The sequence below is a fragment of the Bufo bufo genome, chromosome 6 (genome assembly GCF_905171765.1).
Source record: "Bufo bufo chromosome 6, aBufBuf1.1, whole genome shotgun sequence".
NCBI lineage: Eukaryota > Metazoa > Chordata > Amphibia > Anura > Bufonidae > Bufo > Bufo bufo.
In genome coordinates, this window is record NC_053394.1 from 406,411,860 (window position 1) to 406,424,311 (window position 12,452).

At 42.5% G+C, this 12,452-nt stretch overlaps 2 protein-coding genes across 2 annotated transcripts in view; both read right to left on the reverse strand.

Moving 5' to 3' along the window:
- The window catches only part of LOC121004473 (oocyte zinc finger protein XlCOF22-like), a 137,906-nt gene that overhangs the window by 33,047 nt on the left and 92,407 nt on the right, over nt 1–12,452 (reverse strand). The window lies entirely within an intron of this gene.
- The window catches only part of LOC121004461 (gastrula zinc finger protein XlCGF26.1-like), a 29,501-nt gene continuing 25,492 nt past the window's right edge, over nt 8,444–12,452 (reverse strand). The window contains exon 3 of the mRNA XM_040436693.1: nt 8,444–10,832. Coding sequence (XP_040292627.1) covers nt 8,917–10,832 — 1,916 coding nt within the window. The 3' untranslated portion in view covers nt 8,444–8,916. The remainder of the gene's footprint in view (nt 10,833–12,452) is intronic.

The following is a 12,452-nucleotide window of genomic DNA, read 5'->3' on the forward strand; positions in this document are numbered from 1 at the left end:
TGCGCCGAATACAGCCGCGCACGGCGCATGCGCGAGAATTAGTCCGCTGCGTCACACGGAGGATCGCATTTAGCAGGAGATGGGTGGGCTGGAGGGACGCGCTGGGCGGTGGCTGTGTATGAAGGTAGACGGAGCCTCTAGGTGCTAATGACGCCCACATAGCACCTAGAGGCTCATTAGCATATTTATAAAAGTTATTTTTTTTGCAAAACGGCTGCCCCAAAAGCTGTTATATTAGGATGGTTGGCCAGAGCAGACACTAGCGGATCGCTAGTGTCTGACAGCTAATTATGTCATACCAAGTGATAGAAACCCTTTAATAGTCGAAAAGGCCTGCAATGCCTCATCCGACCAGACAGAGACATCGGCGCCCTTCTTAGTCATATCAGTGCCTGGGCTAAAATACCCTAGAATCCCTGAGATGGTGAAAAGGGGAATAGGAGCAGCCTGCTCCCTCAGAACCTGGAGGGGACAGATGACACACAAACAACCTAGACAGCAAACAACAAAAACAGAAACCAAACTTATCTTATCTGAGCTGGAACAGACAATCCTTCCTTCCTTGCTTCCAAGGCCAGACTGATTTCTATAACCCGCACAGAACACTGGGATTGAGTGAGATTTAAACCAATGACCCCACCCAGTGCACCTGAAGGGAGGCGGATCCAGCACGACTCTAAAACAAAACAAAAAACTAAACACGTGCTGCTATTCTGGCCGACCTCCGCACATAGTCAGAGCAGGGCATGACAAGTCTGCTGTGTGGGCGCGCACAGTGTGAGGTCACAGCGCGGCCTCCCACCGTGCGCAGCATTCAGAGTGGAGCGCCGAGGACCAGGAAGGAATAGGTGAGTATAGCCCTTCCCGACCCTGACAGAACTTAGAATCGGCTTGATTAGGGTGTGCCCAGGCACACCCCGTGCGCACGCCTATTAGAAAGACCAATACTTGTGCTGATGTCCTATTAGATATACACTCACCTAAAGAATTATTAGGAACACCTGTTCTATTTCTCATTAATGCAATTATCTAGTCAACCAATCACATGGCAGTTGCTTCAATGCATTTAGGGGGGTGGTCCTGGTCAAGACAATCTCCTGAACTCCAAACTGAATGTCAGAATGGGAAAGAAAGGTGATTTAAGCAATTTTGAGCGTGGCATGGTTGTTGGTGCCAGACGGGCCGGTCTGAGTATTTCACAATCTGCTCAGTTACTGGGATTTTCACGCACAACCATTTCTAGGGTTTACAAAGAATGGTGTGAAAAGGGAAAAACATCCAGTATGCGGCCGTCCTGTGGGCGAAAATGCCTTGTGGATGCTAGAGGTCAGAGGAGAATGGGCCGACTGATTCAAGCTGATAGAAGAGCAACGTTGGCTGAAATAACCACTCGTTACAACCGAGGTATGCAGCAAAGCATTTGTGAAGCCACAACACACACAACCTTGAGGCGGATGGGCTACAACAGCAGAAGACCCCACCGGGTACCACTCATCTCCACTACAAATAGGAAAAAGAGGCTACAATTTGCACGAGCTCACCAAAATTGGACTGTTGAAGACAGGAAAAATGTTGCCTGGTCTGATGAGTCTCTATTTCTGTTGAGACATTCAAATGGTAGAGTCCGAATTTGGCGTAAACAGAATGAGAACATGTTTCCATCATGCCTTGTTACCACTGTGCAGGCTGGTGGTGGTGGTGTAATGGTGTGGGGGATGTTTTCTGGGCACACTTTAGGCCCCTTAGTGCCAATTGGGCATCGTTTAAATGCCACGGGCTACCTGAGCATTGTTTATGACCATGTCCATCCCTTCATGACCACCATGTACCCATCCTCTGATGGCTACTTCCAGCAGGATAATGCACCATGTCACAGAGCTCGAATCATTTCAAATTGGTTTCTTGAACATGACAATGAGTTCACTGTACTAAAATGGCCCCACAGTCACCAGATCTCAACCCAATAGAGCATCTTTGGGATGTGGTGGAACGGGAGCTTCGTGCCCTGGATGCGCATCACTCAAATCTCCATCAACTGCAAGATGCTATCCTATCAATATGGGCCAACATCTCTAAAGAATGCTATCAGCACCTTGTGGAATCAATGCCACGTAGAATTAAGGCAGTTCTGAAGGCAAAAGGGGGTCCAACACCGTATTAGTATGGTGGCACTAATAATTTTTTAGGTGAGTGTATATCTATAAATAACGTTAATTAACCCCTTCCCGGCCATCGACGTACATATACTGTGTGATGAAAAACCGTCTTTGTGCCTAATCTCACAGCACAGCTGTCCTCGGCAGCCGGCCATGTTAGGTGAGGGCAGAAGGAGGTTGCACCTTCACCTGCAGCCCTAATGGGTGCGATTAACCGTCCAATCACAGCTCTTCCAGTGAGGGGGCTGATAGTGTACAGCACCTGTCACCCCGGAGGTTAGATGGGGTACACCGATGATTGATGTCCCCTGTAGGCCGTACCAACACAGGAGGAGCAGACAATCCTGAGATTCTGTTAGCAGGCTGCCATTCTAGTCAGTGACGGAGTGCTGAGAGGTTCTGTGGCCCCCAGTGCTCAGCTCTCTCTGTATTTTATCCCTCTGGTTCCAAATGGCCGCTAGTGAATACAAGGAGAGCAGGGTTTAGCTTTAGGGCTCATGCACATGAACGTATTTTTTGTCCACATCCGATCCGCATTTTTTGCAGGTCAGATTGGGACCCATTCACTCCGTGTGCTGTCCGCATCCGTATGTCTGTTCTGTGCCACCTGCTAAAAAATAGAACGTCCTGTTCTTTTCCGTATTATGGACAACTATAGGACTGCTCCATTATGGCTAGGAAATTCCGTTCCACAAAATGTCGGAAACATGTGGCCAGTATACATATTTTTGTGAACCGCAAAACAGGCTACGGTCGTGTGTAGAGATGAGCGAATTTCATATTTTGAAATTTGTTCTCGCTTCGTTTTCTGGTATAAACTGAACTGCGTTATGGATTCCGTTACCACGGACCATGACGCAATTCTATGACGGAATGCTTTTAGAAGCATTCCGTTATTAATTCCGTCATAATAAAAGTCTATGGGATGCAAACCAGATCCGTCCCGTTTCTGTTATGTAGGGGAGTCCTCTCCTGCATAATGGAAACGGGACGGATCCGATTTGCAGTCCATAGACTTGTATTATGACGGAATGCCTCTTAAGGCATTACGTTATGCACTTCGTCATAGAATTGGGTTATGGTCCGTGGTAAGGGAATCCATAACGCAATTCAGCTTATACCAGTAAACAATGCGTGAATGAATTTCATAACGTGTGCATGAGCCTTTACACTTACACTAATTAAAGTCAGCCTGTGGGAGAGACAGGTTGGTCAGGAGTGCACGACCAATGGAGACAAAAAATGGGGGTTAGTCAGCACATCCCAGTGTGCAGGGCACCCCTGTAAATAAATACAATTTCTGAACACCCAGTAAAAATGTCCCGTTGATCCCAAAGACATTATTCAGCGGAGGGAGCAAATACCATCATTGCCTCTGATCCAGGTACGGCCAGCGAAGGAGAAGACGATGCCACATTCTTCTACTCTTCTATCTCCTCATATTCCAGTGATGAGAGACCCTCAAGAAGGCGGCCCAGGACAGCTGAGGCATCCCACCCAGAGTGATCCCATATGGACCTCTCCTCCTGAGGATGATCAGCCTCAGATTCTGGGATTTGTGGGCAGATCAGGAATCCAGGTTGACACTGTGGACCTCACAGAAATCGATTTTTTTCAAACTCATTTTCTCTTAAGATTGTGATAATTTAATGTCCTAAACTAATCGGTGTGACCAACAATTTATATTCCGACATCCAACATTATCATTTGCTCAGGTCCTGAGGTGGACCCCAGCAGATGCAGTGGTGATGATGACATTTTGTGGGCTTATGCTACATATGGACCTTTAAAAAAAAATAAAAAAATTGTATTGGAGTACAGATGCTTTGTACCACACTCCAGTTTACCATATAGCCATGACCCGGACACAATTCGAAACAATTCAGAAATGTTTACATTATTATGAGTAGGGATGAGCGATGAGAGAATTCTACCCTTCCATTAAAATCTACAAGGGACTCGACTACACAGATTTTTTGGGGGGTGTACACCTCGGCAAGCTTGGTTTGGAAGTGGTCAAGGACTGGCCTAAGCTTAAATAAATGGTCAAACCTCTGGTCATTATGGGGCGGGTGTTGAGCATTATCATAATTAGGGATGTTTCATCCGAAGTCGATTTCCATAAAACTTCGTTCCAATATTGTACGGAGCAGGAGCTCCGTACAGTATTAGAATGTATTGGCTCCGATGAGTGGTACCTTGGAACCGAACCCGAGTTCAGGAAATCTTTTTTTACAGTAAAATTTTATTTATGAAGTTATTACCCGAAGTCTGGCAAGACTTCGCGAAGCAATAACTTCGGCTCAGTATTGGAACAAAGTTTTAAGTGAATCAACTTCGGATGAAACATCCCCAATTATTATAATGCACAAACACCCTCTCCATAATGACCAGAGGTTTGACCATTTATTTAAGCTTAGGCCAGTCCTTGACCACGTCAACACCAAGCTTGCCGAGGTGTACACCCCCGAAAAAATCTGTGTAGACGAGTCCCTTGTACATTTTCAAGGAAGGGTAGAATTCTGCCAGTAGCTGCCCTGCAAGTGTGCAAGGTGTGGCACAAAAATGTATAGACTGTGTGAGAGTATGTCTGGGTTTACCCACAGGTTCCAGGTTTATAAAAGAAGGACACCCAGATTGAACCCCCAGAATATCCCCTGTCCTAGGAGTTAGTGAGAAAATTTGTGGGACCCCACTTCTGGATCAGGGTTACCACCTCGATTACACCAGCATTCCACTATTTAAGTCCCTACGTTCCAGAAGTACTATAGCTTGTGGCAAAGTACACACAAATTAAAGAGACTTTCCTAGATCCCTGCTCGGGCAACCACTAATAAAGGCCGACAGCAGGGCTTTCTGCAATAAGAACATGTTGATGGTTGGTTGGTTCACCCATAATGCCTTGCAGTCATCCTTAGGTAATCAGCAGGAATGATGTAGACACGTCATAGGCATTATGATTCCAAACAAGAAAATTATGTCATACTGAGGCATCACAGAGGTCGCAGTTTCGACTGGGCCCATAAGCCAGGGGGGCTCCCCTTGCAAGCGGTCCTATATTTTTTTCATTTATAAGACGCAGTGAATCTTATAAAGTGAATACTATTGAGAGCTTCGACTATGGAAGCGCTCACTAGTATGAAGGAGGCGCAGGAGTGAAGTTTTGCTAGCGATGTACTCACCTCTCCTCCAGGCCGCAGCACACTGTCATGACTGCATACAGCATCAGGACGGTAGTGCACACACTATGACCTGATGCTGCAGGCATTTAGGTGACAGTGCAGCGCTGGCCCCGACCAGATGAGAGCTGAGAATGCTTGAAGAGACTGCCAGACCTGGAGAGTAATGGCGGAGCAGTAGAGGTAAGTTACTTTATTTATTTTAAGGTCAGATACTTGGGGGGTCTGACATGGAGGTCTAATGGAGTCTGGCCTGAGGTCTGATATTGGGGGGGGGTCTGACATGGACGTCTAATGGGGTTTAATCTGAGGTCTGACATGGGGGGGTCTAACATAAAGGTCTGATAGGGGGTCTCTTCTGAGGTCTGATATGGGGTTCTGATCTGATATGGGGGTCTATCACATTTATTTATAACAAAATTGGATCTTCTGATTGATTCGTTACAATTAGGCCTGAAAAAAGTTTAAGAAATTTGCTCATCTCTAAGCCTGAGGGCGTGAAGTCCTGTAGTAGGACCTGTTCTCACAGCCCAAAACCATGCAGCTCGATTGGGATTTGCTAGAAAACACTAGAATTGGCAGGATTGCCATTGGCACCCCATGCTCTTCACAGATGAGAGCAGGTTCACAATGAGCACATGTAACAAATGGGAAAGAGTCTGGAGACTCAGTAGTGAACATTATGCTGCTTGTAAAGTCATCCAGCATGACTAGTTTGGGGGAAGGGGTCAGTGATGGTCTTGGGAGGAATGAATAGTTGCACAAACCCCCACGTGATAGCCAATGGTACCTCGACTTCTGTCAGCTATTGTCAGACCTTCTGCAGTAGTCACTGGGTTCCTCCTGGTGCTAGACAATGCCAGCCTTACGTGGCCCAAATGTAGACAGTTCCTGGATGATGAAGGCATTGATGTCATTGTCTGGCCCCCACATTCCCCAGACCTGAATCCAATTTAAAAACTTCTGGGACATTTTGCATCAGTGCATTCAATGCAGCCAAGAAGTGCTACAGACTGTCCAGGAGCTCACTAATACCCTGATCAAGTTCTGGGAGAAGATCACCAAGGACGCCAGTCTCTGTCTCATCAGGAGCAGATGTTGGCAGGAGTGTGTAGGAAGGATATGACCTATTTGTCGCAGTCTTCAGTCCTTCCTCTTGACGCTCCTTAGCCCACCTGTGACTAGTTGTGTTTTGCTATTTCACACATCTACAATTATTGAGGATTAATGATACTTGTCCCCCCTTTTTAATTGATGACTAATAAAGTTTATTAATTTTAACGTCCTCAACCCTTCCGTTAGTGCAATCCAAATCTTCCCTCCCGACAATCATCTGCCACTGCTGTGTAATACAGCCTTATAGGGTAACTGTCATGTTTTCATAAAAAAAAAATCAATTTTAGCATATGTTACTGCTGCAGCAGCATTATGCATGAAGCAATCTTTAGTTTCTTCCCATACCACTGTTTACCTTAGTTACGGCTGTTTAAACATTTACAATATGAGGAGCTTCTCAAGATGGCCCCTCTGCCAGTTCTGAGGCCAAAACTGCTTTCCCTCACTTAACATACACACTTGCTGTAGCCAGCAGCTCCCTGCCAGCCAATCAGATTGGATTACTGAGAGACACGCCTTCTCACTCTGAAGCCTAATGCAGGCATGCAGTGTGAAGGACCGCCCCTCTGTCTTCCTGTCTTAGCTGGAGACAGTGGTTGTTGGGTCTTCTTGATGAGGAGCAGTAGCGTCATCATATATGTATATGGCTATGTAAGATTATTTTCCTAGCATACAGAACTATAGTGATGAGATGGATGGACTGGACACTTATGAGCCTGACTAACTAAAGAATAAAGAACAAAAAGCCCAAACAGATATACATTATAAAAGAAAATGTTTATTAGTGATTCGTAACAAGTTTTAAGACTCAAGAACAGAACGTTTCCCCATCTGCTTATTACAAGGGTTTACCTAAAGAAAATATTTAGGGGCTGCTGACAGCGGGCAACCTTTTACCAACGAAAGGCAATATACAGTAAGTAATCATGCTCCTATATACCCTTTAAAATCCAACCATTGGTGGAGCCTGTATTTTGTCGCACTAGAGGATATACCATTATCTGAGTATAATTCATCATTAATGGTATTGTTTCCCCCAAGAAGACTTACAAGGAAAATAGTATGTTCAAACATCGGAAAACTGACCTGATCCGTAGCTGTCGTATTCCTGCAGGATCGTGGATGAACATACTAACTGTCCTGTTACAGAGGAAGACAATCCACTGGCTGTAGCGTCCACAAAATAATTGTCTAAAAAAGGCTAGGGCTGTTTGACACAAGTGAGTTTTCTATCAGGATGCAATGCGTGTAGAGAACGACTGAATCTTGACCCATTCTGGTGAGTATTTTCCACGCAGATTCCCGTGTGGAAAAACCGCAGAGTAGAACAGTACCAGCATAGTTTATGAGATTACACAAATCTTGTGTACACTTTGCAGACTTTTTCCAAATTCACATGTCAATTATGTTTGCGGTTTTAGCTGGTGCCCTTATGCAACCATTTTGGCGGAGGCCAGTTGTAATCTTGTTTTGTTTCATTAATACAAAAGTATGTTCCAAACATTAACTCACCACTAATTCACTACTTAAAGGGAACCTGTCATGTGGATATTTGATTATAATCTAACTAATTATATACAATCATTAACTACTAAAAAGTACCTTAGATGTATTCACTTACTGGTGTGACAGATGGTTATCTCATAATATACACACAAAGATGCCGCATGCTAATGAGCTGATTGGAGTCCAGTGTGATGTCATTGAGTCCAGCGTATATTTAATTCTGAGCTATAGCCACTCCCCTGCCCACCTGCTGCTGATTCATATGGAAACAAACTGTCATTCAGCAGCAGGTGGGCGGGGAGAGTCAGGAGCTCATGAATATTCATGACTCATCATTATCAGCTGGAGCTTTTCAATACAAGATGTTGGCAGATTGACTGGGTCAATTAAAGAAAGTGACCCAGCATTTTGCTAAGAGGATCAATCACTTATTTATGTTGCCCTTAGTTAGGACACCATAAAACTGGTGACAGGTTCCCTTTAAATATATGGCACATTTATATAAATTAATATTGCACTCACAGGGTTAATATATAGGTATGTAATCTGAATTCTGTGTTGTTGTTGTGTTTTTTTTTATAAAAGAAGTTTTCTGGTATTTACATATTTTTTAACTATCATCTAGTGTTGAAAATTGCTTCCTCCTATTCTTGTATGTGATGTGATTTACCATGTGTGTACTATTCTATATTTTAGTTTCTACTTAATGTATTGACAGTAAATGAAATGAAATGTATGAGTTTTTTGATGCTTAATAAGATTTGATCGTTGGACAAAACATTTCCCACATTCTGAACATGAATACGGCTTCTTTCCTGTGTGAACTCTCTGATGTGTAACAAGATATGATTTATGTCCAAAATGTTTCCCACATTATGAGCATATCGCTTCTCGCCTGTGTGAGTTCTTTGATGTATGACAAGGTATGATTTATTTATAAAGCATTTCCCACATTCTGATCATGAAAATGGCTTTCCACCTGTGTGAGTTCTTTGATGTGTAACCAGGGCATATTTTTTAGCAAAACATTTCCCACATTCTGAACATGAATATGGCTTCTCCCCAGTGTGGATTCTCTCATGTTTAACAAGATCTGATTTCTGTCTAAAACATTTCCCACATTCAGAACACAAATATGGCTTCTCCTGTGTATGAGTTCTGTAATGTGAGACCAGAGTTTGTTTAACAGCAAAACATTTCCCACATTCTGAACATGAAAATGGCATCTCCCCTTTGTGGATTTTCTGATGTGTAACAAGAGTTGATTTATGGTAAAAACATTTCCCACATTCTGAACATGAAAATAGTTCCCCCCCTGTGTGAATTCTTTGATGTATGACCAGAGTTGTTTTTAAAGCAAAACATTTTCCACATTCTGAACAAGAGAATGGCTTCTCTCCTGTATGAGTTCTTTGGTGTCTGACCAGACTTTGTTTTCCAGCAAAACATTTACCACATTCTGAACATGAAAATGGCTTTTCTCCTGTGTGAATCCTCTGATGTATTACAAGGTATGATTTATCTGTAAAGCATTTCCCACATTCTGAGCATGAAAATAGGTTCCTCCCTGTGTGACTTTGTTGATGTTTAAAAAGATATGATTTATGTGCAAAACATTTTCCACATTCTGAACATGAAAATGGTTTCCCTCCTGTGTGAGTTTTTTGATGCGTAACCAATATTTGTTTTTCAGCAAAACATTTGCCACATTCTGAACATGAAAATGGCTTCTCCCCTGTGTGGATTCTCTCATGTTTAGCAAGTTCTGGTTTCTGCCTAAAACATTTCCCACATTGTGAACATGAAAATGGCTTCTCCGGTGTATGAGTTCTTTGATGTGAGACCAGATTTTGTTTAACAGCAAAACATTTTCCACATTCTGAACATGAATATGGCTTCTCACCTGTGTGGATTCTCTTATGTATAACAAGAGCTGATTTATGGTTAAAACATTTCCCACATTCTGAACATGAAAATAGTTTCTCCTCTGTGTGAGTTCTTTGATGTGTGACCAGAGTTTGTTTTATAGTAAAACACTTGCCACACTGTGAACATGAATACGGCTTCTCCCCTGTGTGAATTCTCTGATGTCTAACGAGATCTTTTTTTGCAGCAAAACATTTGCCACATTCTGAACATAAATGTGGTTTCTCCCCTGTGTGAATTTTCTGATGTCTAACGAGATCTTTTTTTACAGGAAAACATTTCCCACAATCTGAGCATGAAAATGGCTTCTCCCCTGTGTGACTTAGCTGATGTTTAAAAAGATTTGATCTATCTGCAAAACATTTCCCACATTCTGAACATGAAAATGGCTTCTCCCCTGTGTGAGTTCTTTGATGTCTGACCAGATTTCGTTTCACAGCAAAACATTTGCCACATTGTGAACATGAAAATAGATTCTCCCCGGTATGAATTCTCTGATGTGTAACAAGTTCCGATTCATATCTATAATATCTCCCACATTCTAAACATGAAAATGGCTTCTCCCCTGTGTGAGTAATTTGATGTCTAACCAGATTTTGTTTTACTGAAAAACATTTCCCACATTCTGAACATGAATATGGTTTCTCCCCTGTGTGAATTCTCTGATGGCTATCAAGATCTCTTTTTGCAGCAAAACATTTCCCACATTTTAAACATGAAAATGGCTTCTCCCTTATGTGAGTTGTCTGATGTTCAGCTTTTTTGTGACTTTTATTTTGTGTTGAAAACTGGACCTGTTTAAAAGGATCAGATACATTTCCATTGTAAATGAATGAGTATATCTCGTGGATGTTGGCATGTTCCTCATATGTATCTTGTGTGAAAACACGATCATATACTTCAAAATCTGAAGATACCAGATGTTCGTCTGAGTTCCTGGTATAGTCATCTGCAAAGAATACAATACATTTTATAATTGATGAATAATATAATGGTAAAATTCTACTGATATTAATATATAACATTATAACATTTATATATAAAGAAAAACTCCATACAAATCACGTCATGGAGCAAAATTCTAATTGACTTAAAAAACCCTCAATTGATTAAAAAAACAATCATAGCCAAACAGATCAAATCTAACAGTAGATTTCAGACCAAGGTCCAGCAGATCTCGATGTTAGGTCACCAGGGTGTTTTCTTACCATTTTCCACTTTTGTGTTGAAGTGAAGATCTTTAAAGGTTCATGTTTCAGCACCCCAAAATTAAAGGGGTTATTGAATAATTAAAACGGAAATAAGGTAACAACATATGGAAAAAAAATGCACAATTCTCGGCTGTTGTGTCTCCCACCACTAGTATAATTTTTATTTATTTATATGGCTGCAGTGATGATGTGATGTTCTGGGCTTTCTGGCAGAATTAATGCATCCATGTAAACAAAGACTGACAGGGATATAGCGATGAAATGTGCACATTGCTGTGTATGGCATATGACTATTGTAGCCAATCACTATTCTCAGCATTAGACTGCTGATGACATTGACTGGCTACAGCAGCTGCACATCCCAGCGGCAGTTTTTAAACAAGCAGCGTCAGTAGTGAACAGACCAGAGCCTCGGATTATGGTGCTGAAGAAAGAGGTGAGTGCAACATGTATCCACAATGCATATGTGCCAAATACTAGCTCCAACCCCCCTTCCCCAAACATCCTTACATTTCAAGCCCTAGCATTAAATACATATTTGGACGGACATTAGATTCAGCACTACCAAACATATAGGAGAATACAACACTATGGGGGAGATGTATGAAACTGGTGTAAAGTAGAACTGGCTTTTTGCCAGTAGCAACCAATAAGATTGCACCTTTCATTTTCCAAAGGAGCTGTCAAAAATGAAAGATGGAACCTGATTGGGTGCTATGGGCAACTAAGCCAGTTCTACACCAGTTTGATAAATCTCCCCCAATGTGCCTATTATCACTGACGCCTCCATATACCAGTGACATCTCCCCTGATGAAGACTTTCTCCTTAGTCACTTCTATTTGACCCAGACTGTCTCAGTGAAGACTTTCAACCACATCTCATCTCTGTAGAGTTCTCCACACAGACATCAGGTCCTCGCTTTTCCTTCCTCCTCCCTCTCCTGGTACCCCAACAGTGTCATCCTCCAATACTGTGCCCACTGTGTTCCCCAATGCCCTAAAATACTATACTGCAGAAATAATAGTGCTATACACATAGACCCCCATAGTAACGATGCTCCCCAAAGTCCTACTAATAGTAATCATTCTCTACTAGAGTGCCTTCATTAGAATTAGTGCCCCCAATAGTGATAATGCTCCTCAAAAGGTCAAAAAAGGTCACCTATTTTTACAGACTGTCCTGGATGGTTGGCAACTCTGCCTTACAGCCTACAAAGAATCTTCTCTTATTTGGATCTCCATGTTCTGTATTGTTAGCACACAGCAACTTGATATGAGTGTGATAGAAGCTAATAGTTCCTTAGTCCCAGAACTGGACAAACACATTTTCCTCATCAGAACTGACAGCAGATGATGAA